The 26,886-nt window shown below is 35.7% G+C and overlaps 1 protein-coding gene across 3 annotated transcripts in view; it reads left to right on the forward strand.

Moving 5' to 3' along the window:
• FN1 (fibronectin 1) overlaps positions 1-26,886 on the forward strand; it is a 90,865-nt gene that overhangs the window by 52,137 nt on the left and 11,842 nt on the right. For 2 of the 3 annotated variants that reach the window (XM_026707702.2, XM_026707703.2), the window contains exons 22-38: positions 820-914; positions 1,937-2,105; positions 2,631-2,717; positions 3,252-3,443; positions 5,749-5,931; positions 7,281-7,370; positions 7,779-8,048; positions 9,672-9,788; positions 12,844-13,008; positions 14,240-14,395; positions 17,689-17,802; positions 19,993-20,180; positions 20,905-20,992; positions 22,465-22,641; positions 23,517-23,606; positions 23,796-23,975; positions 25,776-25,865. In XM_026707702.2, coding sequence (XP_026563487.2) covers positions 820-914; positions 1,937-2,105; positions 2,631-2,717; positions 3,252-3,443; positions 5,749-5,931; positions 7,281-7,370; positions 7,779-8,048; positions 9,672-9,788; positions 12,844-13,008; positions 14,240-14,395; positions 17,689-17,802; positions 19,993-20,180; positions 20,905-20,992; positions 22,465-22,641; positions 23,517-23,606; positions 23,796-23,975; positions 25,776-25,865 — 2,451 coding nt within the window. Of the gene's footprint in view, positions 1-819; positions 915-1,936; positions 2,106-2,630; positions 2,718-3,251; positions 3,444-5,748; positions 5,932-7,280; positions 7,371-7,778; positions 8,049-9,671; positions 9,789-12,843; positions 13,009-14,239; positions 14,396-17,688; positions 17,803-18,700; positions 18,971-19,992; positions 20,181-20,904; positions 20,993-22,464; positions 22,642-23,516; positions 23,607-23,795; positions 23,976-25,775; positions 25,866-26,886 lie in introns of all 3 variants that reach the window. The other variant, XM_087919612.1, reaches the window with a different exon arrangement.

Below are 26,886 nucleotides of genomic sequence, written 5' to 3' on the forward strand. Positions count from 1 at the left end.
TGGCTGAATCTGCTACTGGTTGTTTTCTGGCTTGTATATGTTCCAAATTAAATGTTCCTGGTGACTAAGACCTAAGATGCATGCCCAGTTATATTCCAAGGTCATTCTAGGCTGTGATTCATATGTGGTATCAAATATTCAAAATAAAACCTGAAGGAACTTTAAAATATTTTTTAATCACAATTGCTACATAGTAGCTATGGCTATGTAGAGATTTTTTAAAAGTAATTTTTGATTCCTAAGCCACTGTTTAGCTCAATTTCTTCAACTGGGTTGAAATAAATAATGAAAACCGTTTACAAATGTGAAATAACTAAGACAAGGTATATTAGGTTTACTCCTAGATTTAAAATGTTGTATTGGAATTGATGACCTCTGGTTATCACAGGACTATGATGGAACCACCAGCTGAAGGAGAGGAGGCTCCAATAGCAAAGGGTAAAAGATATTCCAGGTTAAAGTCCATTGAGGGAGGAAGCATTTGAGGTCAGACTCTGCAATTTCATAAGTAAAGGTAGTCAGTATAGCAAGATTCTTTTAAACTGGTGATCAACAATAAAGACATCTATTTGAACCATTCTTAGAGCTCTGTTCTTGAACTATTCTTAAGAGTTTTTGCACCTGACAAGATTAACATAACTATTGTAAATATTTTGTAAATCTGTGATTTTAAATTTTAGTTACAATTTAATTCTGTTTAATTTTAAATTATCTTGCCAGCCACTTTGACATGCTTTTTAAGTATGAAAGCAGGCTATTAATAAATAATACATATATAAACTGCTATCTCTAAGCTTCGCTTTGTATTTGATTTGACAGTGCAATCCACAGGCTCAGTTCCTCCCTATAACACGGAAGTGACAGAGACATCTATTGTTGTTACCTGGATACCTGCACCTAGACTTGGTTTTAAGGTAAGAAATTAGGCTCTTACTGTCTCTACCCTACTGTTCATGAATTGTTGGGTCACAGCAATTGTCGATAACTTTGTTTGGGAAGGTTTTTTTGGGTCTTTTTAGTATATAATTACACATTGCTAGTAATTGTTTAACAACGTGTGGTAGTTTTTGATAAATTGATCCAAACTATACATATATGTAAATTCTAATGTGATAAAGGAAGACAATAATGTTTATAAAGATCTCAGCTTGTTGTCCTGATGAATTTTTAATAGCCATCCTAATTAACTTTTTTAAATAAAAATGCCACACTGCTTTCTAGATAAGGACTACTCTAGAAATGTTTTAATTTGCAAATAATAAAAATCCGGATGGTATTCCAGGAAAAGTCATTCTGGATCTGGAGTGAACAATTCTACAATAATATTTAACAAAAATGAAAAACTGTAATTGTTGATATTTAAGAGCTTTGTATTAGTCTTTTGGAGTTCCCAAGACAAGAGAAAAAGTAAGAAATAAGATAAAGAACAGCCCTTCCCACCCCCCAAAAATATACAAGAGGACAGAAATTTGTTCTAAGCTTTAACACATAACCTATGGAACAATTTTCAGCTTGATGAAAAGGAATGTTAGTAACAATTTTGCATAGCAAAATTGTCCAAATTTTGAGATTTTTCTCTGTTAAAGTTGAGTATAAGAGAAGTGGGAGTGCACCATGCTGACTGGGGAAATTTTGGGACTCGAAGTCCACACATTCTTAAAATTGGTAAGGTTGAAAACTACTAGATTCCTGCTGTCTAAAATTATTTAAGTTATTTTTTTAAGATATTATTAAAACCATAAAATATCTTATTCCTTCACCTATCCATATTAACTCTTACATTGGCAGCTTTAATTCCATCTGCATTTCTAACTTATATTTCCTGAAAATTGACCAGATTCTCAGAAAGTTGAGGTTCATCATTCTTGTCCTAGCATTGGACAGAAACTAATATATTATTACCAGCGAAAGATTGTTTATTCTTTTCCTATTACAGCTAGGAGTGAGACCAAGCCAAGGTGGAGAAGCTCCAAGGGAAGTCATCTCAGAATCTGGAAGCATTGTTATATCTGGCCTAACTCCTGGTGTAGAATATACCTACAGCATTAATGTTATTAAGGATGGTCAAGAAAAAACGACACCTATCGTCAAGACAGTAATCACACGTATGGGTCATTTAATTATCTCATTATATGGTGAAGCAAAGACACCAAAGCTACTTAGTCTCTAAGTGTGTCCCCACTAACTTCAGTGGAAATATTTGGAGTCAAATGATTTTCTTAATAAAACATTTTCAGAAAATATCTTAATATAATTTGAGATAAGAAAGGTAGGAGTAATGATGTGATTTCATAACTATATTTTTATAACATATTTGTAAATGGTGTTTAAAATAATGACAAAATGTGCATTATCTAAATGAAGATTGGTCTTATCAATTTAGAAGGAACCCTGGGGCTATAGTTGCTTATCCTGTCCTATAGATCAACTCTCAGAGATCAGCTGCTGTTGGAAAAAGTACCACTAAGCTATCAATACGTTTCTAGAACTGAGTTTAGACAGTAATTTTACCATATCTGTGACATAAAAAATATTGCAGATGGAAAGAGCAATTGTTAAACCCTTCTCCTGAGGTTTGATTTTGTGTCTTTAAAGCACGAGAAATGACAAATGTTGCTTTTTTTTCTCAGCACCATCTCCTCCAACAAACTTGCATCTTGATTCTAACCCTGACACTGGAATCCTTACTGTTTCTTGGGGGAAAAGCACGACTCCAGGTACCTTATCCTTACCCATGAATCTCCTTTTGACTAGAGTACTCCAGCTCTCTGGAATAGCTCACCTGAGGCTTATGCCAACTGAATTGATATTTCTATGTTGGTAATCAGGTTATTGGTATGTGATAGAGTCTAGCAGGTAGTTTTCCTAACAGGAAGTGGCTCCATTTTCTAGAGTATTTTTCACATTTTGAGTTACTCTGCTGAGTTTTGAGCTTCAGGCATTTAAAATTAATGAAAAATAACATAGCATGTGGTAGAATAAAATTTGATGTTTGATAGCAAGAAAAATCATACTCTGATATAGAAATAATCCTCTTAATCTATGGTCTAATAATTAAATATTACTTCAGCGTTGACCAGAATAAGGATAGTAAATATCAGATGGTCCTAAATCAATATTTGAAAGGTATATAGACAATTACAGCTGCTTGATCTTGAGTGTTAAAATAATTGAATATTTTAAAATAACTATACTGATTCCTATATTTTAAAGATTGCATTATGTGTTGGCTCTTTGTCATTTTGTATTAGATATCACTGGATACAGAATTACAACAATCCCTACAAATGGGCAAGAAGGCTACACTCTGGAGGAGCAAGTGCAAGCAGAAGTTACATCCTGCATTTTTGAAAATTTGAGTCCTGGTCTGGAATACAATGTCAGTGTTTACACACTCAAAGATAATCAAGAGAGTTTGCCCATCTCTGAAACCATTACACAAGGTAAATTAAAAAATGAGCAATAAATCTGGTAAATTACAGTTGCTCTCCCTCTCTCTCTCTCTTTTTCTCCCTTCCTCTCTCCTCCCTCTCGCTCCCCCTCTCCCTCTCACACACACAGTTACTGTCACTTAATTCCTAGAAGACCAATTGTATTTAACACAAGAATTGTAAGAAGATTGTAATAGCCAGATGAAGAAACAATCCTACAGACCATCGGAGAAAATATCAGAGCTTAGGGGAGAATATTGTACCTTCTGGTAAAATATCTTTGAGCCTTTGTTGCATCTCTTTTGTTGTCTTCTCTTTTTTATATGGAGAAGAAATCAACTATCAGAGATTACTGATGGCTTTTACAAAGCAAACTTGATACTGGCAAAGCATATGTGCTGCAGTTGAAGAATGCAATAGCAAAACAAGAGAATGAAATATTATTTTTTAAAATTTATATTCTGCTTTTTCTTTAGAAGTTCAAGGTGGAATATATAGTGTTCCTCTCTACAGATTTTTCCTACAATCCTGTGAGGCAGGCTGGGCTAAAATCACCCAGTAAAGCTAGATAACATTGGTTCTCCTCAGTCTGGTCCAGATGCAACACCTTCACTCCTCCATCTTGAGAGTGCTTCCAACAGTGTGGCCAAGTTGGTAATTTTTCTGGGAGATTTCTGAGAAGTCCCATGATGGTCCTTTCTTTATCTTTGCTTATTTTTTTGGCAGCGTTTTTGTTAGATTGAACTCTAAATCTTATTTCCTTATGATACATAAAACAGTTTTGAAAATTGGAAGAAGAGTAAGATACTTCGCTAAATACTAGTTATTGTAAATTGTGGTGTTATTACTATAACAATATTACAATATCATTATAGGTTCTTTACTCTTTGTTTCATTTTTAGTTGAAGTAACTTGATGATCATTCCGTTTTTTTTCTCTTGTTCTTTGTCCTGTTTTGCGTCTGTTTGTTATTACCTCCATATTTTGCTGTCTAACTCAATAGAGGTGCCCCAGCTTACTGACTTAAACTTTGTTGATGTAAGTGATACAAGCATCGGCTTAAAGTGGACCCCAATAAATACTTCTGCCATTATTGGCTACCGCATCAAAGTAATTGCCACAGGAGAAACTGTCCCCATTTTTGAAGATTTTGTGGATTCATCAGTAGGATACTACATGGTTACAGGCTTGGAGCCGGGCATTGATTATGAAATCAGTGTAATCACACTCATTAATGGCGGAGAGAGTGCCCCTACTACGCTGATTCAACAAACGGGTGATTAGTGAAAAACTACTGAATTAAAGTGCTGTTTCATGATGTCACTAGCTGCTTGGACGACAAGTAGAAATAGCCCCTTTACCACTATTTCGCAGTGGGGATGACCAGTAGCTATTTTTTAAAAAAATTTTTAGATAGTAAATGAAAATTGGAAGCCCGTGCATTACCACCCATTTGCAGTCATCTGCATTTGGCTTATTTAACTTGTGAATCTGCAGTTGGAAGTCTCTATTTTCGTCAGATCGTATTTTCTTAAACTCTAACATTTGGTGGAAACATGTAACATTTATTCTCATAATTTCCCTATCAGAGAGGGAACAACTATACAATGCAATATTCTTTGCCACATCAGTTTGAGATGTGCAAAGTTTTAGCATATATGATCCTCACATAGTATTTATATATGATAGTGGCCCAAATGTTGAAATAAATCCCCAAAATGACATGGAGAAAAAAAAACTTCCTCCAACTCATGCTAGTGACAACTATGGCAGTATGGGAAGATTCTCGGTAGTGCATGTACCAAACATGACCTGAGAATTCATTATGCATGACAGGCTAGTGTTTATTCTACTTGAATGGCTACTTTGATGAAGTCATTGTACAGTAGAGTCCTACTAGAGACTTCAGAAAAGTTGTTTAGCCTCCTCTCCTGCATGTGTGTCAAATGTTATAAAAAAAGGTATGTACTGTTTCCTTCATTGTGCTGCTGCAAAGTAAACTTAGCCTCTCATTTCATAATCCCCAAAATTGTGTTACATAGTTGTAAAGGATCTCAGTGCCTGTCTGAAGAAAAGCAAAACAATAATAATAATATAAGAGATAATTAGAATCCACAAAGGTTGAACTGAGAGGTTAAAGATGCTTTACAACATGCTTTGGTTTAAGTGGAATTAAAAATAGACAGTTAGAAAGTTATTTGCATGTGTTTGGCTCAGTAGTGGGTTTTCTTTGTGCATGAGCTTGCATATTTTTGAATCATTATTGAAACTCTCTGCTTCTTCTGAAAATATGTAAATCATTATTATTTAAATTCAGCTGTTCCTCCACCAACGGATCTTCGTTTCACCAATGTGGGACCTGACACTATGAGAGTAACCTGGACTCCACCAGCATCTATTGAATTGACCAGCTTCTTGATTCGCTTCTCACCCATGAAGAACAAGGAGGATATTGCAGAACTTTCCATTTCACCTTCAGACAATGCCGTGGTTTTAACAAGTAAGGCATTTCTTCCAATTGAAAACACTTGATCGCGTAATGCTGATCTCTTGGGAGATATATGAAAGGTTAGGTGCCTGAGCTTTTAGCTACAATGGATTTTTTTCCACTTTTTATAAACAGCTATAACATTCTATAAAAATAGTTGAAGTACCTGAGAGAACATATGGCACTATAAATTAGAGGAGATAAAATATTGAATTATAAAGTAACATATATACATACATATACATATACATATACATATACATATACATATACATATACATATACATATACATATACATATATATATATATATATATATATATATATATGCATATATTAATCCCTATTGGAATTAATCTAGCCTTCAAATATCTTTTTTCCTTCAAAGTAGAGAAATTGGTTTATCAGGCATCATCTTTCTTCATGACTGGCCATATAATTCAGAAAAATCTGGAAAGCCAGCAGTTGACTATTTTTTGCTTTCTTCTTTTAGTTGATATGATAGAATAAGAATAATTGAAAAATTTCCACTTAAATTCAGTTTATTGAGTTACTGACTTGCCGTTGATAATTAGCTTATGGTAGCATTTTTCATTAATTAACTCAGAGGTTACTGCCTTTTTTAACCTTTTGACCCTGCAATAAAATTATTTTTAACTCTCAGAACCCTTTCATAAAAATGGCAAAGAATACAAAGCCTTCACAATGCAATACAAATCACATTTCATAATCCGTATTTTATGTTTAAAACAATAGAGAAGTGGTAGGCTGGCAGCTGAGTTATGATGTGTTTAAATTTCCATCATTGCAGATCCTAGTAAGTTCAAAAAACAATGTTTGAATCTTTTTATAATTTAACTGCTATGTATTTTATGCAGTATTAAATGAATGATGGAAATAATTATAATTTTTGTTCAAATTCAGTTGATTTTAAGGAAATTCTTATAAAGACAATGGCTTGAGGCAATGATGGCTAACCTTTTTGTCACGTGCCTGCTCCCATAGTGCAGTGTGCATGCTACACCTCACCTGTGCTCCCCACTCCCCCTGTGCATGTGCACGAATCTCTCGCATGCATCCCGCCCCCCACGCATGCACTGCAGATACCCGAAAATCAGCTGGCTGGCGGGAGGTATGTGTGCATGCGCAGTGGAACTGAGCTGGGGCGACGGCTCATGTGCCCGCAGAGATGGCTCTGCATGCCACTTCCAGCATGCATGCCATAGGTTCACCATCACGGGCTTCAGGCAAAGGCTGGGTATCATAATCCCAAGGAGCAGAGGTGTATGGAGAGATTTGGGGTTGGGAATGAAAATGATCTTCGCTAATACTCAGATATCAATGTGGTTGTAATCTTTCAGATCTCCTTCCCGGTACAGCATATTTGATCAAGGTTTACAGTGTATATGAGCAACATGAGAGTAAACCTCTGAGTGGAGAGCAGAAAACAGGTATGTGAAACAACAGGTATAAAATAAGTATTTCTTTAATTTTTGCATGGAAATAAAACCATTGATTATATATCTCCCTTTTATGATTGTACCATCATTTGAGCTAGAATAAGCGCAAGCACACACACACACACACACACAATGTTGATATTGTAAAGATTGTAAAATATGAGATTTAGACCATGATTAGCCAGGTTTCAGCTGGAGACCAAGCAGGGTCCTTCAGACAATTAGATTTACAGAAAAAAAAGTTCTTTTCCAAAACAAACATGATTTCAATGTTTCAGCAATCTAGCGTGGATTAAATTAATTCACATCTGTAGGTTTATGTATGTAGTTTTCTTTTTGCAAAAAGACATTAACCAGCCATTGAAGTTTGGGTTTCTATTGTATTTTCTTGTGAAATAGGCCTTGATTCCCCTACTGGACTGGATTTCTCAGAGATAACAGCCCATTCTTTCATTGTCCATTGGATTGCTCCTCGTGCCCCCATTTCTGGCTATAAAATACGCCATCACCTTGAGCAAGGTGGAAGTAGACCCAAAGAAGTCCGTGTTGCACCATCTCGCAACTTCATCACTCTCACGGATCTGATTCCAGGGTCAGAGTATGTGGTTAGTGTATCTGCCTTCTATGGCAAAGAAGAGAGTTTGCCCTTAATTGGACAGCAAAGTACAGGTAAGAGCTGAATAAAAAAAATAATTTCAAATTATTAGTATCTTTGCCTCCTGAATCAGATTTCACTTTTGGAAAAAAAAAACTCTTTCCAAAAACTGAATTTAGCAATTGAGTCAGAAACTTCATTTTAATGCGTTTGGTGTGGTATATAAACACAAGAACCTAAATGTTTAAAAGCAACTTTTTGAAAAATGAAAAGATGCATTGCAGCAACTTAATTTATATAGGGACAAAAATTCCTACACATTTTGTTCTGTATTTATTATTACTATATGCAGAGATCCAACCCTATATCTCTGCTTGCTCTCTTTTCAACATAAAGATGAAAAATGTGACAGTATTTGCAGCCCATGAGCCAGGGAAACTTGGAATATACTCTACTGACATTAAATACAATAATAATAAGAAGGTGCTTTAGGTCAGTGGCCCCCAACCTTTTTTGTGCCACGGCCCGGTACCGGCATCACAAAATGATCCGCGGCCCGGTACTGGCATCAGCACGCATGGCAAGCCGAGCGACCGGCCAGCCAGCCGTCCCCCGCTTCTCCCCGCCACCTTCAACTCCTCCTTGTACCTTGGTCGATGGGCTTCGGGACGGCTTCGGGATGGTCGCTCGGCTTGCCTTGGGTGCTAAAAGAATCCTTGTGCCTTAGATTTGTTCGAAGCCGCCCCCCACTTTGATGAAACTAAGGCGTGAGGATTCTTCAGGACCCATACGCCGCTTTCCAACCGGAAAAGCTCACCGGAAGCACTTTCTCATCAAAACAAGATGGCGGCACCCAGCAAACCGGCTGCCCGGTAGAAAATGTTCCACGGACCAGTACCGGTCCGCGGCCCGGTGGTTGGGGACCCCTGCTTTAGGTGGTTATGAAGAGTGTGAATAAGATAAGGAACCTCTGAATCTGTTTGTGGAATACCAGTTTAAAATATTGAGACTGTGCAGATATTGAAAATTATTCAGATGAAGTGTTTTGGACCTTGTGAATACAGGACCTCTCTGCTGTTAATGTTGCAGTGTTTTTTTCAGACTCCTTAATCCAAAGTAGAGAGGTGCTGCGAGTGAGATGAGAATATGAAAGTTGAGAGGTGCTGCCAGCTCCCATTCAGACTCTATGGGCATGTGTGCAACCTTGTATTGCACTTGGAAAAGGGCTGGGGCTTCTGTTTTGATGCTTGTCAGACACTTGGCTGCTGGATCATTTCATTAATAATTTTAAAGCATGCATTCCCTAATAATCTCTGCAGTAAGACTTTAGTGGTCATTATGTGGTACAGGTTTGGGCAGGACAAAGCAATTGTACTATTTTGGAGGGTTGGGGTAAATTGGGCCCCAAAGGCACTAAGAAGCAATGAAGTATCTTGAAGTTGGCAGAATTGAAAATTCAGCCCATGTGGGCTTCCTCAACTAGGTATGCAAAGCCTACCCATACTTATTTCTGTCTTAATTGCTTTACAAAGAGGAGGAATCCCATATCTGAAAATTACCCCTTTGTCACTGTATTTTGGCAGCGTGATTTGGGAAACTTTAAAGTCTGCAAAAATGGATATATATATAATATATATTATAACAATTAAAAGATTAATGAGATAAATATTAAACATTGCTGTTAAAAATATTCCTAGTTTCTGATGTTCCAAGAGATCTACATGTGACTGCTACTGGCCCCACTAGTCTAGTCATTTCTTGGGATGCACCTGCTGTTACAGTTCGATACTACAGGATCACATATGGAGAAACAGGTGAGCACTATTGAATGCTGATATTTGTAAGAAAAGATTAGCCTTCAACTGAAAAAAATAGGGGGATGGTAACAGCAATGCATAAAAATCAATGATACCTGATAATGGAATATGAGTTAGAAAGGTGATAAAGGGTGTTCCTAAAAAAATGTCCTTCCCACTTTAAAAAAAAAAATCAGTAGCACATAGCAGATCTGAATCCAATGAGATTTGAAATTATGACTCACAGTCTTAGCATAATTGTAATATGCAGATTTATATTGTTTGATCATAATGTAATACAAATATAGAAGCACTTAATGGATGACTTCATGCATTATATTTTAAACTGTAGATGTCAGGTCCATGCAACCAAGAATCATTCATGAACAGACCCAAATAAATACTTAATTGTTGATCACCGATATTAACTAGAATCTCACCAAAATATCTACCTCTCTTGGGAAATGGCAGATGGAAACTCAAAGGTTTAACTTCAGACAGTTCTTTTCTTGAACCAATTCCAAGCTGGAATGTCTCTTTACTCCTCATAGAAGGGCTCCTTTCCTTCAGCCAGAAATGGCTCTTCGGTGTTAGAAAATAGCAGCAATTATTTAGAATATCTGCTGGGTATAGTCCATGGATAAAGGGTTTCAATAACTAAGGAAGGCAGACTATTAGTTTAAATGCACCTTTAGAGCTGCATTCTTGGAGTTTTGAGAAAACGTTTGAAATAACTTTTGGAGATATCTTTGATGCAAGTTATTTTACAACAGTCAAGAACTAGGTTAAATTATCTATTCTGGTTTTTCAGATATTTTTATAGTTAAGTTAGAAGATGCTACTAAACCATTAATTGCTGTGGCTGGTCATAACAGTATATATATTTTTTGGGACTTCTGGCTGATATGACAGTGAGATTGGATGAGAGGAGCGGGTCTCTGTGCTCCCGACCAAGTTCTCCCTGTTAGAGGGCTCCGAAAAGAGTTAAAGCCACCTTGTAGGGGTGATGAGGTGAAGAGGGGCACCCTGCAGGTTGCGGAGAGCCGCAACTCTTCTGCTCGGCTCCGGGCTTCTTGCCTCTCATCCAGGACGAGGAGAAGAGGCAGCCATTATGGCTGCTGTGAAACTGGGACAGCTGAGGCAACAAAGAAAGTGCAGGAGCTGTGTAGATGACAGTGACTGGAGCTGGGTGAGAAGATTCCTTTTTTATTTAGACCCTAACTTTAAAAGAAAAAAAGAGAAAATCTATGAAAAGAGACTCTTAGAACTGTTTCTTAAAGCAGCGAACAATTATACAGAGAAAAATCCTAGACCCGAAAGAAAGGAACTGAGGGGAAAAAAGCTAAAGACTTTTTAAAACATAGAAAATTGGACTTTCAAACTGGGTAGGCATTGTTTTGGAAAGGCATTTTAAAGTGCTGGAAGGATCTACTTGAATAATTGACTTTCCTTCTATAAATTGAATTAAAATTGGATTAAATAACTTGTTACATTTGAAACAACGCTGAAACCTAAACTGAGGGTGTCACCTGCTGATGAATGGAAAATATACCATACCCCTACAAGCCTGAGAAAGTTTCTGATAAGAGAAATAAACAATATTCATCTGGAGGACTGTGGTGATACCTACTGTTCTATAATTATCTACTTTATGATTACTGGAGACTCAACTGTGGGGATAAGGAAGACTCTCAAGTAAAGTAAAGTGACTTCTGATTTTTGGAAAGCTTCTTGGACTATCTAAATGGAACTGATTGAATTATCCTGGAATATAAAGAACTATGAGTGTGCTTTCTGAGGAGCAACATTAGGCTTGAATATATTGTTTTTGGACTGTTGAGTAAGAGCGGGACTTACTAAAATAAGACAAGATGCTCCATCAGAGGGAGATAAGTGAAATTTCAAAAGAAATGGCATTGATATTGCAAAGCATTAAGGACACAAAGAATTACAGGGAGATAAAGAACTTATTGCATGGCATAAATTGGAAAATAGAAAATACCCTGCAACTGATAATGAAGACCAACAATTCCAGGAAAGAGAGGAGACAACAGAAAAAACGGAGGAAAAGATAGAACAGACAAACCAGCAAATAAAGCAAGAAGATGAGAAGATAAAAATAATAATGACTGATGAAATAAACCAAGGGGAAAGTACTTTAAGAGATTTAAAAATAGAATTGGATAAGCAGGAAGATACTTTTGAAAGGGAGATAGGGGTTTGGGTAGATACTATGGAGACCTGGCAGCAAAGGAGGATAGAGATGGGAGAAATGTTTAGACTGAACAGTTAAGATACAGATGTAGATAGAGACAACGATCCAAGAGATGAGTATGGGAGGCAAGCTAAAAAATGAATAAGAATTAAAATGGACAAGAGATGATGGATAAGTATTAAAATGGACAGTATAAAAATGGACAAGAGATGATGGATAGAAAGGAAATATTTTTTTCTTTCTTTTTTTTAAATATGATGGCCTGATTAAAAACTAGAATAGAGGTAGAAATAAGAATACACACACTTATATAAAGTAATAACTAGATGGAAAAATTAGAGATTGAAAGATGGTATTATTAAGTATGTTTAAATAATATGGTGATTGGCACTAGAATGGCACATTGAAACACTGAATAATTAAATAATAAAGGACTATATCTTAATATAAGCATGTGTATTAACACTAGGATTAGTAATGGTGGCCAGACTAGAAGTCAGAATAGAGGTAGAAATAAGAAATAGGGGGAATATTAGCACACATTTTTATATAATAGAATAAAAGCAATAACTAGACTACTAGAGGGAAAGATTAGATGTTGAAAGATGGCATTAAAATGGAACACTGAAATTTTGAATAACTACTTTAAAACAAACGTATATTAATACTAGGATTTCATAATGGCATAATGGCAAGACATTTCTGAAAAAACATTGTCAAGAAAAGTGGAGGGACTTGTCCAAGCAATGTCAGAGAATTGAACAGAAGGGGAAAAATTGGAAAGCAGTTCATGATGATGATGATGGTGAAGAGGAGGTGGAGGACTAATCTCTAATTGTTTTGCACTATTACCCTCAGGTGGCAGTGGGCCTGTTCAAGAGTTTACTGTTCCTGGTCATGTCTCCACTGCTACGATTCCTGGTCTTAAGCCTGGAGTAGATTATACCATCACTGTGTATGCTGTCACTGGGCGAGGGGACAGTCCTGCCAGTAGCAAACCTGTCAGCATAAATTACCGAATAGGTAAACCTGTTTTCTTTTTGGATTAGATAGATAAAGAAACAGTCGATTGCCTTCATTTAATCTGTTGTATGCTCAGAACGTTTTCTATTTGCTCTGATCATTTGCAACATTGAAAATATTTACATTTTGCTTTTATGGTGTACTGAAATGTTTTGCAACAGTAAAAGGAAACATGTTTTTTATTTCTGAGTCTTTTGGATTAGATGAGAATGGTTAACAGTTGTTTTAATTCTTAAAAGTTTAGCTATCATTTGAAAGGATACAAAGAGATTGAAACAGGCACCTAAGAGAGATACAGACAAAGTAGAAAAAGCAACAAGGATGATAAGGGTTCCTAATGGTAAACTTTAGCAGAACCAGTTGCCAAGAAAGGTAATGAGTAAGGAAACACTATAAACCAAATTTTAAAAAACTTGTAAATCAGAGCATCAGCATTCCCTTGTTGATTTTTTTTAGTATCTGGAATTAGGATCAACAAGATCTAACACATATTCCTGGTTCTTCATAAGGAGAGACTTCCGTAAGAAGGAGTAGGTAAAAGGAAACTAACACCATTCAATTTAGAATGATGAAAGATCTCCAATAATTGCTACCACATTATTCTAAGCAGAATGAGAGCAATGTTAGGTGTAACTGAAATAAACTGTAAAAATGTACAAAGAAAGCATTAACTAAAACAAAAGAAAAATTAGTATGTTAACCTTAATATTTTTAAAACAATGTTTAATAGTAACAATAGATCTTAGGATGGAACCTCAACCTTTACAGAACTGCCATAATGGATCTGAAAAAGAACTGTATGAAGAACATTCGTTCTCTATGTTAGCTTCCTGCATAATCTCTCATAGTCGGGCATCCTAAGTGTTTTAATATGGTAGGAATATTCAATTGATACAACCAGGAATTAATACAAAGTAACAAGGTGCTATGTATTCCTTTGGTTGCCAGTTTTATTGAATAATTGCAGTAATAGTTTTGACTTCTAGTTCTCAGTTTTGAAATTGCAGTCTTGCATAATTTTTAATAAACTTAATTTTATGCTTCACTGATTTCTTGTTATATTGAAATTGTGATTCTTAATCTTTTTTTGTGCTTCGCCAAGAGGCATCCTGACCAAAGGTTCTGGTGATAGTGGTGGTAATAACAATAATAACAATATGATGTTAGGATTTCAGAAAATTGGAGCCTGAAGGACAAAATCTAACATTGAAAGTTAAATTTTCATGCGCAGAGGTTGATACACCATCGCAGCTAGAAGTTACTGATGTTCAAGACAACAGCCTTACTGTGCAGTGGCAGCCTTCTTCTTCCCCAGTGACTGGTTATAGAGTGACAGCTTCCCCCAAGGATAACCGTAGCCCCACAAAAACTAGAGTTCTCTCTGCAGGTAAGCACAAAGAAATCACAGGAAGCAGGATGCAATCTGAGTATTTCAATGAAAGTAAGGAAACTAATTTTAATTTGACTCGTTTGCAAGTATAATGGGGGATTATGATTGTCTATTATGTCTTTGGGAGGTTTTGCAGAAGAGAAGGAAATTGTGAAGACTGGAAAGATGATGCTGAGATCTATGGAAAAACTGGAATCATACCATTAATACCACATGGTCCACCTAAGAAATGTTGAGATTGAATCTCAGTAAGCTTGGAGATCTTTCTGCTTTACTAGTTAGAGTGATTGTCAGAACTCTGGCTAGTCTGTAGAATACAGAAGCCACCACTTTGGAAACCTGTCACTTCTAAGCACATTGTTTTCTTTGCAGAGTTGAGCCAGATTTGTTTTCATGGGGAACTAAGAGCAATAAATTAAGAGGGATGACAAATGGAAGAAATTTCAAGTCAAAAAGGGATCAAGGGTGTGTTACTACCGTGGAATTTTATTCCATGGCCATGGATTAATGAAGAACATTTACTTCTCTGCCTTCTGGTCATAGAATAGACCAGATTTTTTTGTTATTGTTTGTGGAATCTCTTTTCAAGGAAAGGCTTGCTAGGGGAATTTACATGATTCTTTTCAGACCTGTTCTTTGGTTTATCTTGAGTTAGGCCATAGAATACAGCCTTAGCAACTGCTTTTAATTTTGGGTTCTTTACAGTTTGTAAAGTTTTGAGAAAATGCAAATATGAAATTGTTCACTCAATTCTCAATTAAATCAGCCATAACATGGGCTTCTGGGAAGTGAACAAGGATTTCTTGTGAGAGATATGACCTTCTCCTGCTTAAGAGAGAGAGCCAAGAATTAGAAAGCCATAGCCAATATTAAATATTTCATTTCTGGTGAAGGTACTTGTGATTGTACTTCAACAATATTTTTTTTTTTGCTATCTTGATGAAGTGGTGAATTAGTAGCTTTGCTTGGGAGGGCTGTTTTGCAGTGTTGGGCAACATCCTGATAATGTTGCTGAGGGATTACTATTGGCTTTCCACAGAGTCCCATTTTATCCCTTATGTTCCACTATATTCCAAAGCCCCCTGATCCACTTCTGTTTAATGTGAAATGCTATGGAAGTATTTAATTCCTTGGATAGTTGCTTATGTTTGATAATGGAATGGATGAGTATGAATAAGCTAGAATTATGCCCTGAGACGAGAGATGTGCAATTGATCATTAGAAAATTGGGTTAGATTTCTGAATTGTGACAGTAGTAAGGAACATGCTTGCATATTATAGTTTGCTCCTGAGCTGGTCTGATTACAATGCAGTCAATGTAATTAGATGATATAATATGATCTATGTTGGACTATTTTTTAAGAATGTCTAAAAACTTCCATTGATGACGAATGTGGGAACCAGATAGATAAACAGAGCGTTAGACAAAAGATTACAGTGCTTTGCTGAAAAATATCTACTCTGCCCATTTTTTTCATAGTGCAATTGAAGGTGCTGAGTTTAACCTTTAAAAACCCAAAGCATCTGATACTTAATTGTTTAAGTGGCTGATTTCTCTCCTTGCTTCTCAAGATAGCAAGATCTGCAAGTCAGTTCCTGTACTTTAAAAGTACTGTTTTTATACCTACCTAGAGACCAAAATTTACTGTAGAATATAATATTACTAAAACATTACTTACATTGGTCTATGGCCATAAAAGATTTGATTTGATTAAGATATTAAAGAACATTAAAAAGGAGAACTGGTAAAACAATAAAATGTAGTTGCTACATGGCACTGTAAATATGAAATCCTATATAATAATGCTTTGGAGAAGATAAATAGCTTGACAGCCACCCACTGTAATCTTAGCATGTCTCCTGTGGAATATAAAACGTGGCAGAATTCTTGAGTTATCACTGCCCCCAGTGTTAGAAGAAATGAGTATCTCTTTATACAGACATTTTGAATATTTTGTAAAGATGTTAATTGTGTTATTAATTATGTCATAATCATTCTACTTTGCATTTTTGGAAATGATGATAGCTGTTTGGTTTGTTTGAACTCATAGCCTTTGATGATACACAGTCACATTGACCAGCATTTGAGAAAGCAATGCATTTTGCCTATCCAGTTTTAGTATACAAATTGTGGTGGTTTTGACTTAGTATATTATGGAAAATCAAGCAGATGTAGTTGATTCAATAAATCAATAAATTGCTTAGTATGAAGACTGTATCACAAGTAACAAATAATTTTTGAGTCTCTTTCTAGAAGATTTTAAAAGCAATTTATGTTAGGCACGGGGACCCATTCTTTAAAGGAAAAAAAAATGCCTTAACTATATTTGAAACTTGGAATACCAGCAGTTGCTACTATATAAGACTGGAGTCATGTATTATATATAAGCAAACTTCTCTACATTGGGCATATTTTGAGATGTTGTTCTAAAATAGGAATAGTTGTTCCAACACCTGCTAAAAGAATGCTTGCCAAAAATGTAGGTCTTATTAATCATGTGATTTACATGTGATTAAACGATGACGTTTAATCTGATGACGATCTGTTTTTAAAAACACTGAAACACAATGGATACTGTTGAGGTAATTCCCCGTTAGGAGAATGAGCGCATACAGAGAGACGTATTGAGAGTAGTGTTTTGAATAATACACTCACAGCACACAGATACACTGTACGGTAAATGTAGGTTTTTTTACTTTCAATAAAGGTTTTAGGCAAAGTTCAAAAACAAGCAGTTCAAAGTCATTCACAGGTAAGTCAGTCAGTTTTCAGTCCAGGGATAATCCAATAACAGTCCAGTGTCAAAAAACAGTCCAGTATCAGACTTACATCAAATCCATGAATATCAGTCAATTAGAAAGAACGGCAAAACTCTCCAACAGAAGGAAACAGACTCACTGAGATTCCACTAAGACTAAAACAACCCAGGTTTCTGGCTCCATCTTATGGCTGTTTGAGAAACCACACCCAATTACACTTTTTTTTGCATTTTCTTAAAGATACAGTATTAAAAGTCTATCCTGGTTTATATATTTCTAACCCAAATAGCTGTTAGGTGACTCATATTCCTAACAGATACCATGGACTATTTCTAGAGAAAAGTATTTCTGCATTTACATTGTCAAAATATTTGTGACATGTGAAATCTGTTAAAATTGTTTCCTTTGCTCTGAAACAGTTTCTATGCAAAATAATCCTATCCTAGGATTATTTAGAACTAGTTATCTTTCTTCTTGATGGGCAACTGAATAACTGAGACCATTTATAAATATATTTTTATGTATTGCAGAACAAACCAAAATCACAATTGATGAACTACAACCTACAATTGAGTATGTGGTTAGCGTCTATGCCCAAGGGCCAAATGGAGAAAGCCAGCCTTTGGTTGAGAAAGTTGTTACAAGTATGTAAATTCACATTTCCCACATAGTAGAAGAACAATGTCTGCACATACCTGAATATCTCGGGACATTATGTTTATTATCAAAATTTTGAGAAAATGGGAAAAACTATACTTTTCTCATAGTTATGTCATGAAAAACCTGTTTTACTACATTTTTACCTACAAACTGCTTACACTAAAAACTAAAATTATAAGTCTCAGAAACATTAATTGGTAAATAATTTGGAAAAGATAATCTAACTGAAGAAAATCAATTCTTCTTTATGTACTATTTATTTACAATGCAACATTTTTTATTTTTTTATTTGTCAAATTTAATATAGTTGCCCACTCCAATAGACTGGGCATATTACAAAACAAAATACTACTTTGGGTATAGATATATAGGTCATATATCTAACTTTTTTATTCCTCTCAGGAACTTGTGAGCAGCAAATAAGTAATAAAAGAGGCCTTTGCATTAGAAAATATGAAGAAATTTAAATTCAGGATTTAAAATAATTTTTTTAACCAAAATTTGCCTTTGTTTGACACAAAATCAAATCAAATAACCTGTTTGGGATTTATTGCTACTCACACTGAAGCCGTCATCCCACAAATAAATAGGTATATGAGCAGTAGTAATAGGCTGCAGTCTTACTCTCATTTAACTGGAAGTAAGTCCACTGAACAAAAGGAAACTTCTTTTCAAGGTAGCAGTAAGATCAACCTGTAATCAATTAGCTGTGATGTTATAAGAGTCTTTATGTGATACTTCAGGAAGGAGAAAAATGAATTCTATTTCTTGATGTGTAAAAACAAGAATGCTTTGCATGCTTATACAAGAGCGCTTTGTGCTACCCCAAATCTGCTTTGCGTCCTCCTCTGCTTAACCTTTCACCATTAATTTGCCTAACAGACATTGATCGTCCTAAAGGACTGGCATTCACTGCAGTGGATGTCGATTCCATCAAAATTGCTTGGGAAAGCCCACAGGGGCAAGTCACCGGATACAGGGTGACCTATTCAACCCCTGAGGATGGAATCCAGGAATTATTCCCTGCTCCTGATGGTGAAGACGACACTGCGGAGCTGCATGGCCTCAGGCCGGGTTCTGAGTATACTGTTTACATTGTTGCCTTGCACAATGACTTGGAAAGCCTACCTTTGATTGGGACCCAGACCACAGGTATACATGAAATAATGTCACCTGGTGGCCATGATAGCTGTTCCTTCTTGTGAAGGAATCCAATTGCAACTAATTATCTATGAAGTACTTGGGGTATGCAGTGCTGAGGTATGGGATTGGAGCAACATAAGTGAGTAATTATAAGGAGGATTAATAGAAGCAAAACATACTGTGCAACATTGGGGATATGGAAACACATACAAAATTCTCTAACTTTGCACAGCTTCCCTTTTTCTGCAGCTGATATAATAACTCAGATATTATATATCTATATGTAATATGTGTGTATATATAATATATTTCAGCTGTAGTATAGATTTGAGGGGCCATAGGTGGCGCAACAAGGATTAGATCTGGATTTATGACATTTGCGTGAACATTTTGTTTTAATTTTTTAAGTAGGAATTTCCTCTGGCTCAAATCCTGATCACAATAATTGAGAAAGGATTCTTTATATTCCCTTTTCTAAAACCAAATGTTATAGAACAGAACTATACAGTTGTTTTAGAAATAGTTTGGAATTTTGAAAACATTTTTGCTGTTTTCTCTCAAAATGGCTATCACTGTGAATTTTATTTAATTGTGACATTGATAATATGGTGACTGTGACCAGTCTCAAAACATTCAAGAAAATGGGTGGGTTTCTTTGTACCTTCACCTTTAGTCTATTACCTCTACTATATCAATTTACCTTGTCATTTTTGCAGCATGTATATGTCCATGTCCAGATTAAGTTATGATGTCATGGCTCATTTGTTATTTTGCATTGTGGGACAATATCTTTTTAATTTCAAAAGAGATAAGCGTATTTTTGAAGTTTACTGACCTATGTTCAATAGGAAAGATGGTTTAGACTAATTTTCTAGCTTTCATTTACAATGCATGAAAACTTTCAAAAAGCTGTTGTAATTGTAACAATAAGATGAAAATACTGAATTGATAGCAGTTGAAAGTCTTAGATGGCTTTTTGTATTATTGAGTTCTTTCCATGTAATCTCAATTTGTAATTCTAAATTTAACAGCAATCCCACCTCCTACGAATCTGAAATTTATTCAGGTTGCTCCAACAAGTCTCACACTAACTTGGACTGCACCAGATGTGAAGCTTACTGGATATCGAGTGAGAATAAATCCCAAGGAAAAGAATGGCCCAATGAAAGAAATTAATCTTTCTCCAGATAGCACATCTGCTGTTATCTCTGGACTAATGGTAATACTTTTTTATTATTGTTGTTGATTTGATATACTTGTTTTGCAGCAATTTAAAATATAGTGGGAGAAAAATATAACTTATGTACAGTTTTATTTAGTATTTATAAAATCAATTGGACTTGAAGATAATTATTTAGAAGACATACATTAAACATGAACATTTTTCCTCCTTGTTTCTCTTCATAATTAAAATTAATCTTTTAAGAAAAAATTACCCATCTTTTAAGAGTTGTATAAAGACATTTACATATGTAGCAAGTTGTATAGGGTAATTATCCAAGCCTGAGGCTTTTTTCTCTTTGTAAAGCATCTAAGATACAGAAGGAGAAACAAGGATGGGTACCAGTATGGTGAAATAGGAGTTCCTTTTCCTGTTCTTCTCCATTTCAGGCCTTTCCCATAACTTTAAAATATTTGAAGCAATTTTTGAAGACCAAGAGATTGCAGTAGGAGATACAGTTTTCTCCCCTCCTAGTCCATTAATAGAAGCCATATCCATGTTAGGCTTGGGTATTAATGTTTGGGCTGTTGGAGCAAAAGAAGAGAACCACTTGGTTGTGTGTTTGTGGGGGCGGGGGAATCCTCACCACCAGCCCCTTTAGACATGAATACAGCAGATACACAGTCATGTTAGGAACTGGGGTTCTTTACTAAAATGGCTTGTGTGTTCTCTGAAGGATGCAAATTTCCTAACTTCACATGTTTTTTTTTTTAATGTCTAGGTGGCAACTAAATATGAAGTTAGTGTCTATGCTCTGAAGGACTCTTTGACCAGCAGACCTACCCAAGGTGTAGTTAATACTCTGGAAAGTAAGTGATCCCACATAATCAAAATTGTCATAAATCACTGAGTTGAAAGGCTAAACACTGTGTGGCTTTTTAGGCCAGAAGTACAAAGAAAGGACCATTGTCAAAATACATACGGTCGTTTTCCATCTTTGACATAACAAAATTGTATGTCATTCAGTAAAGTTAAAATTCAAGACAGATAAAGGAAATGCCACTTAACACAGCACATAACTACATTTCTACAAGATGTGGTATGATTGGCTTTGAAGATGTTGAAAGGGGATTCGACAAATAAATGAGGTCTCTATGTGTTTATCAATGGCTAAGGAGGTTGGCTGTGCACTACCTTGATATTCAGAGACACTGAAATATAGTCATGTAGGGTTCTTAGTGTGATATGACTATTTTTCTCATATTCTTCTACAGGCTTCTATGTAGTCATTTTGTTATGCACTATGAGATAGTGGACAAGGAGCTAGACTTTCGGTAATCCAATAAGATTACTGTTGCTTGTGAAATTGCCAAGAAAAAAATGTTCCTAATATTCCTGAATTGCTATCCTGGTTTCCTCTTTCCTTCTTGGGCAATTTCAGTCACTGTGAATAGGAGAGGAGAGATCCAGCCCTCAACTCCTGTTGTGTGGGATGGGTTCTCTCTTCTCCTGTTTAACATCTATGTGAAGCTACTGGCTGAGATGATCCAATCATTTGGGATGAGGTATAATCAATATACAGATGATACCTAGCTATAGATCTCCACCCAGACACATTGAATGATGCTGTGGATATCCTATACTATCTGGAGGCTATAGGGGGCTGGATGAGATGCAATGGGCTCCGACTCATTCCAAGCAAGACAGACTGGCTTTGGTTATTTAGTTCTCCTGGGAACAAGGTTCTTCCATCTGTGCTACTGAATGAGGTAGAACTGCCTTAGACAGTCTTTGCACGCAATCTGGGGATCCTCTCAGACTTGTGGCTTCTGCTTGAAAAGCAAATGGCAGCTTTGAGAGGAGGGCCTTTGCACATCTTCAGATTGTGTGTCAGTTGTGCCCTATTCCTGATCTGGGGGGCTTTGTTCATCACTCATGCCATTGTTACCTCTCATTTGGATTATTGTGATGAGCTCTTCATGGGGCTGCCATTGAAAAACATTTGAGGTTGTTACAAAATCTGGCTGCACAGTTAATGATGGCTATTACACAATACATGTAACAGCTCTACTTTGGGAGCTACTCCGTTGTATTTCCAGATGCAATTCAAGGTGCTGATTGTCAGCATGGTGGAGGATGGTTTGTCATCCAGAATCGATTGGATTGAACATAGAACATAGATTCTATCTATTGAATATTGAATCTATTAATTGAGATTGGCAGTTATATAAAATCAGTCAATGGACTGTAGACTGCAATTTATTTTAATATATTTTTCTCTGAAACTTCTAAGCTCATTGTGACCATTATATTAATGATGGACATTGTATCTTTTTGGTAGATGTTAGTGCTCCCCGTAGGGCTCGTGTCACAGATGTCACGGAGCGAACCATCACAATTACCTGGCGCACCAAGACAGAAGCAATCACAGGTTTCCAGATAGATGCCATCCCTGCAGGTGGTCAGAATCCAATTCAAAGAACAATTGGTCCTGATGCTAGAACCTACACCATTACTGGTATGTGAGCATCATTTCTATACCCTGAAAAGTTCAATGATGATAACTTTGCAGGAAGGAAGAGAAATGTATTGTTTAAGGCTATCATGCAGAATAAAACTAAATCAAACTCCGTTAACTTTCTAGCACTTAAACCTTAACTAGGGTATTTTGTCCATTTTTTATTACCCTGTTTAGAACACTATAAGCAGCTGGGCAGCTCCAGGGAGAATTCAGAAAACATTGATTTTGCTACAGCTGAAGGACCAAGTTTTGCATGGTTAGGGTTAGGGTTATAATTTTTCAGAGCTCATTTTTTCAGAGCTCCCTGTCCTTCTGAGTTGCAAATATTAAGTCACATTTCCTATATGTGTGTTTAATAAATTAATTTCCCCCATCAAATAACCATGCAATAAGTAGGAGAAAAGCAATCATTGGCGGGATTTTCTTTTCTGTGCAACTTCTAAAGATCCAAACAGTTTGGCTCCCCTTTGGGATCTCTTGTCTTTTGTGATTGTGGAAATTCAGGTTTTAGAACTTCCCTGCCTGTTCATTTCTTTCTTGCCATCATATCTTCTGTCCTGGGCCCCCAGGTGATCATTATAATCTGGTTCGATTTTTGATTTCTTCAGTTTCCTTAGTGCCCTTAGTTATTGTTTCTTCATTGTTTGCAGAATGATTTCAGAATTGTGCAGGGATTTGGAAGACAGATACCTCTAATACAGTCAAAAGAAAGCAACAGTTACCTCAGTTTTTCTACTCTAGGGCTTGTGAACTGAATTTCTTTAGCTCCTTTGCTACCTATTTTTAATAAATGTTAGCATGTAGGCTTCCTCCAACCAGAACATTCTATAAGCTCCAATAATTTCTTTTTAATACTTTGTTTTGATTTACAGGCTTGCAACCTGGCACTGATTACAAGATTTTTATCTATGCACTGAATGAGAATGCTCGCAGCTCCCCGGCAGAGCTTGATGCTTCCACTGGTAATGATACTGAGTAAAAATCCCCATGAGCTGAATATAGGGCTTTGTTCTTTGATCTTTGTTCTTTACAATTCTCTGTGACTAGTTTCTGTCTCCACTAACCTGAGAATGGGATAAAAAACATGACAGTGACTAAAATACATGGAAATTGTAATAACTAATATTTATTTAAATGCTTTTGCTCCTTAGCCATTGATGCACCTTCCAATCTGCGCTTCCTCACAACTACAAGCAACTCCTTGTTGATCAGTTGGCAGCCACCACGGGCCAAAATAACAGGCTACATAATCAAATATGAGCAAGTTGGTGGCCCAACCCGGGAGTTATTTCCTCGTCCTCGTCCTGGTATTACTGAGGCCACTATCACAGGTATGAACTTTTCATAATGAAACTCATTGACGCTGCACTGGAACATCAAACAGTATTGAGGAAAGATAATTTGGCAGCATTTAGAATCTCTGCAGTTGTAGGGAATAACAATGAGTTTGAAATTTCAGTTATAATATTGTGTTAGACAATTGGCAAAAGTTATGGGAAAGAAATAGAAAATTAACGTTGCTAACTTCATATAAGGAGAACCAATATAAAATGTTTTACAGATGGTATCTTCCTCCAACTAGATTGGCCAAAATTAGTAAAAGTATATCACCACATTGTTGGAAATGTAACATGGAGATAGGGACCTATTATCATATGTGGTGGAAATGTATAAAAGCAAAAAAATACTGGTGGAAAATAAAGGTTTGGATAGAAGAGATGGTTAACCAGAAAGTAGAGTTCAGACCAGAAACGTTCTTACTGGGAATTATTAATGAGAAATACAGTAAAGGAGCAATATATTTAATGATACATATAATAACAGCTGCAAGATTGGTGCGTACCCAAAAGTGGAAGAATGAAGATACCGCTTCAGAAAGTGAAATAATAAGGAAAATATTAGTCTGTGCAGAGATGGACAGACTAACTTTAGAAATCAAAGATAAGGGTGAGACAGAGTATTATGAAGTCTGGAGTAAAATGTATCAATGGCTAGAGTGAAGGAAAAAGAAAGAAAGGGTTGATGCTTTATAGGAATGAAAGTTAAAGTTTTGTAAACCAAAGAGAATGGAATATAATGGACAAATATGAGATTATATGAATGCATGAGTATAAAAGATGGTTGTAAATATGTATATAATTATATATAAATGTAAATAGAAATAACAGATAATCAGAGTGGAAGGGATCTTGTAGGTGATCTAGTCCAGCCCCCCGCCCAAGTGGGAGACCCTACACCATTTCTGACAAATGGCAGTCCAATCTCTTATTGAAAGTCTCAAGTGATGATGCTCCCACAACTTCCGAGGGCAATATAGTATAATAATATGCAGCTAGCACTATACTAATAACATAAGGGAAAAAGGAAATTAACTGGTATGTGTATCTCTATTCTATAGCTTGTATGGCCAAAATGATGGCCAGGAAAGTTGCACCATTTTTAATATTTATTCAATAAAATTTATTTTTTAAAAAAACCAATGAGCCTTTGGAACTGCTATTAACTTCTGGAATACAAGGAATAGCAATGGGTTTACAGGCAAAGTTTTTTTCAGCTGCGCTTTAAGATTGTGAGGATTGAACTCGGAATCTTTTTGCTTCTAAATATTGTGAAGCTTTTTAAAAAAGTCTCATCAAATTGGAACTGGTGTATTGTGTAGTAACAATACATTATTGGGACATGAAGTAAAGCATTGCTTTTCAAAAGTAGGATGTGTTCTCTACCTAGTGACTTAATGATTTTTGAAGGCAAGTGTAGATTTTGATCCCATCCTAACATGTTTTATAACTGATCCTTCTTGTCTTAAATCTGAAGTAGAATAGTCCACATGCATCATAAGCTATCACAGAGATTGAAGGCAGATGATAATTTGGTGTTTTTTAAAAATGATTTGTAATGCTTGATGTCACTTATAATGCTATAACATTGTATACCACCAACATAAAATGCTTTTGAAAAATGAAACATTTATTACACAAAAGTAATAAAAGATAAAGCAATAAAGCCACAGAAACAGATAAAATCCTCATAAACTTATAGTTTAGATATTAAAAACTGAGTAGGCTTTGCCTTTCTGAACATCCTAAATCCTGAACTGGCTGCAGTGTCCTTTTAAATTTTTCTTCCATCAGGTCTGGAACCAGGGACAGAATATATCATTTATATAACTGCTGTGAAGAACAATCAGAAGAGTGAACCATTGATTGGAAGGAAAAAAACAGGTAACTTTAGCTTAGATTTCATTCCTGTGCCTTCATATAAATCCTATGCAATTCAGTGAGAAATATTTCTTGAGTAAACATACGTAGCATTGCATGGTCAAATCAATCTCAAAAGAAAAGCTAAAAAGTACTTACTTTTGAATTTTTGATAATGTTAATATAAGGCAGTTAATTGTTACTATTTCATTGGCCACAGTCAGTTATATATTTGAAGATAAGTGAGTCTACTTTTGTAACTTACATAAACATTGTTTATGACCTCTCATTACTTAATGTTGATTTATGCAATAGAATTCTAACTTACTATCATTTCATGAATGATAAAGTTAACCTTTCTTTCTGCTGAATTTTCTTTGACAATGATTAAATTAAAGTACTGTTTAGCCTCTGAATTTGGCAGAAGTATTCCAGATAAACTGTTCTAGTTCACTTCAGATGTCCACATCCAGTTGAATAACTTTCTCTATCATTATCATGCAAGATGAAGGATTTTTTTGATTGCTAACATCTCAAAAACTTACTACTTGCACCCCAAATTGCCTGCAAAGTCAGCCTTTCTTACTATGACATCAAATCCCCTGAAAATGATTTTTATTTTTTATTTAAAAAACCATTCCAATATTTAAAAAATTGACCACTTCTGCTCTACTAATTTATTCAGAATGAAAATTCTCTCTGCTCAAGAGCATTTAATTCCAAGTAAACAGATAATTTTATATTGTAGTATTGAATTAGATTTCAGCTACAGTTTAATACTTCCTTATTTCCATCGACTCAGTAAAAGGGGATAATTTGGTTTGAATTATTGCTTCCAGTGGGTTAAAACTCTCTCTTGCTCTCTCTGTTTCATTATTTTAGTGCTTTCGTTAGATCTAAATCAGCTATATTTTATGAAAAATAGTGATTTATAACAAACAACAAATGAAACTATGCATTTATTGGTGAAAGAAAACTGCCGTTTTACCTATGATCTCATAACTAAAGGGCAGAAAGTAGATCCATAAAAGTCTTATGAATAATT

This window comes from Pseudonaja textilis, chromosome 1, assembly GCF_049901715.1.
Source record: "Pseudonaja textilis isolate UNSWEBS1 chromosome 1, rPseTex1.2, whole genome shotgun sequence".
Taxonomy (NCBI): Eukaryota; Metazoa; Chordata; class Lepidosauria; order Squamata; family Elapidae; genus Pseudonaja; species Pseudonaja textilis.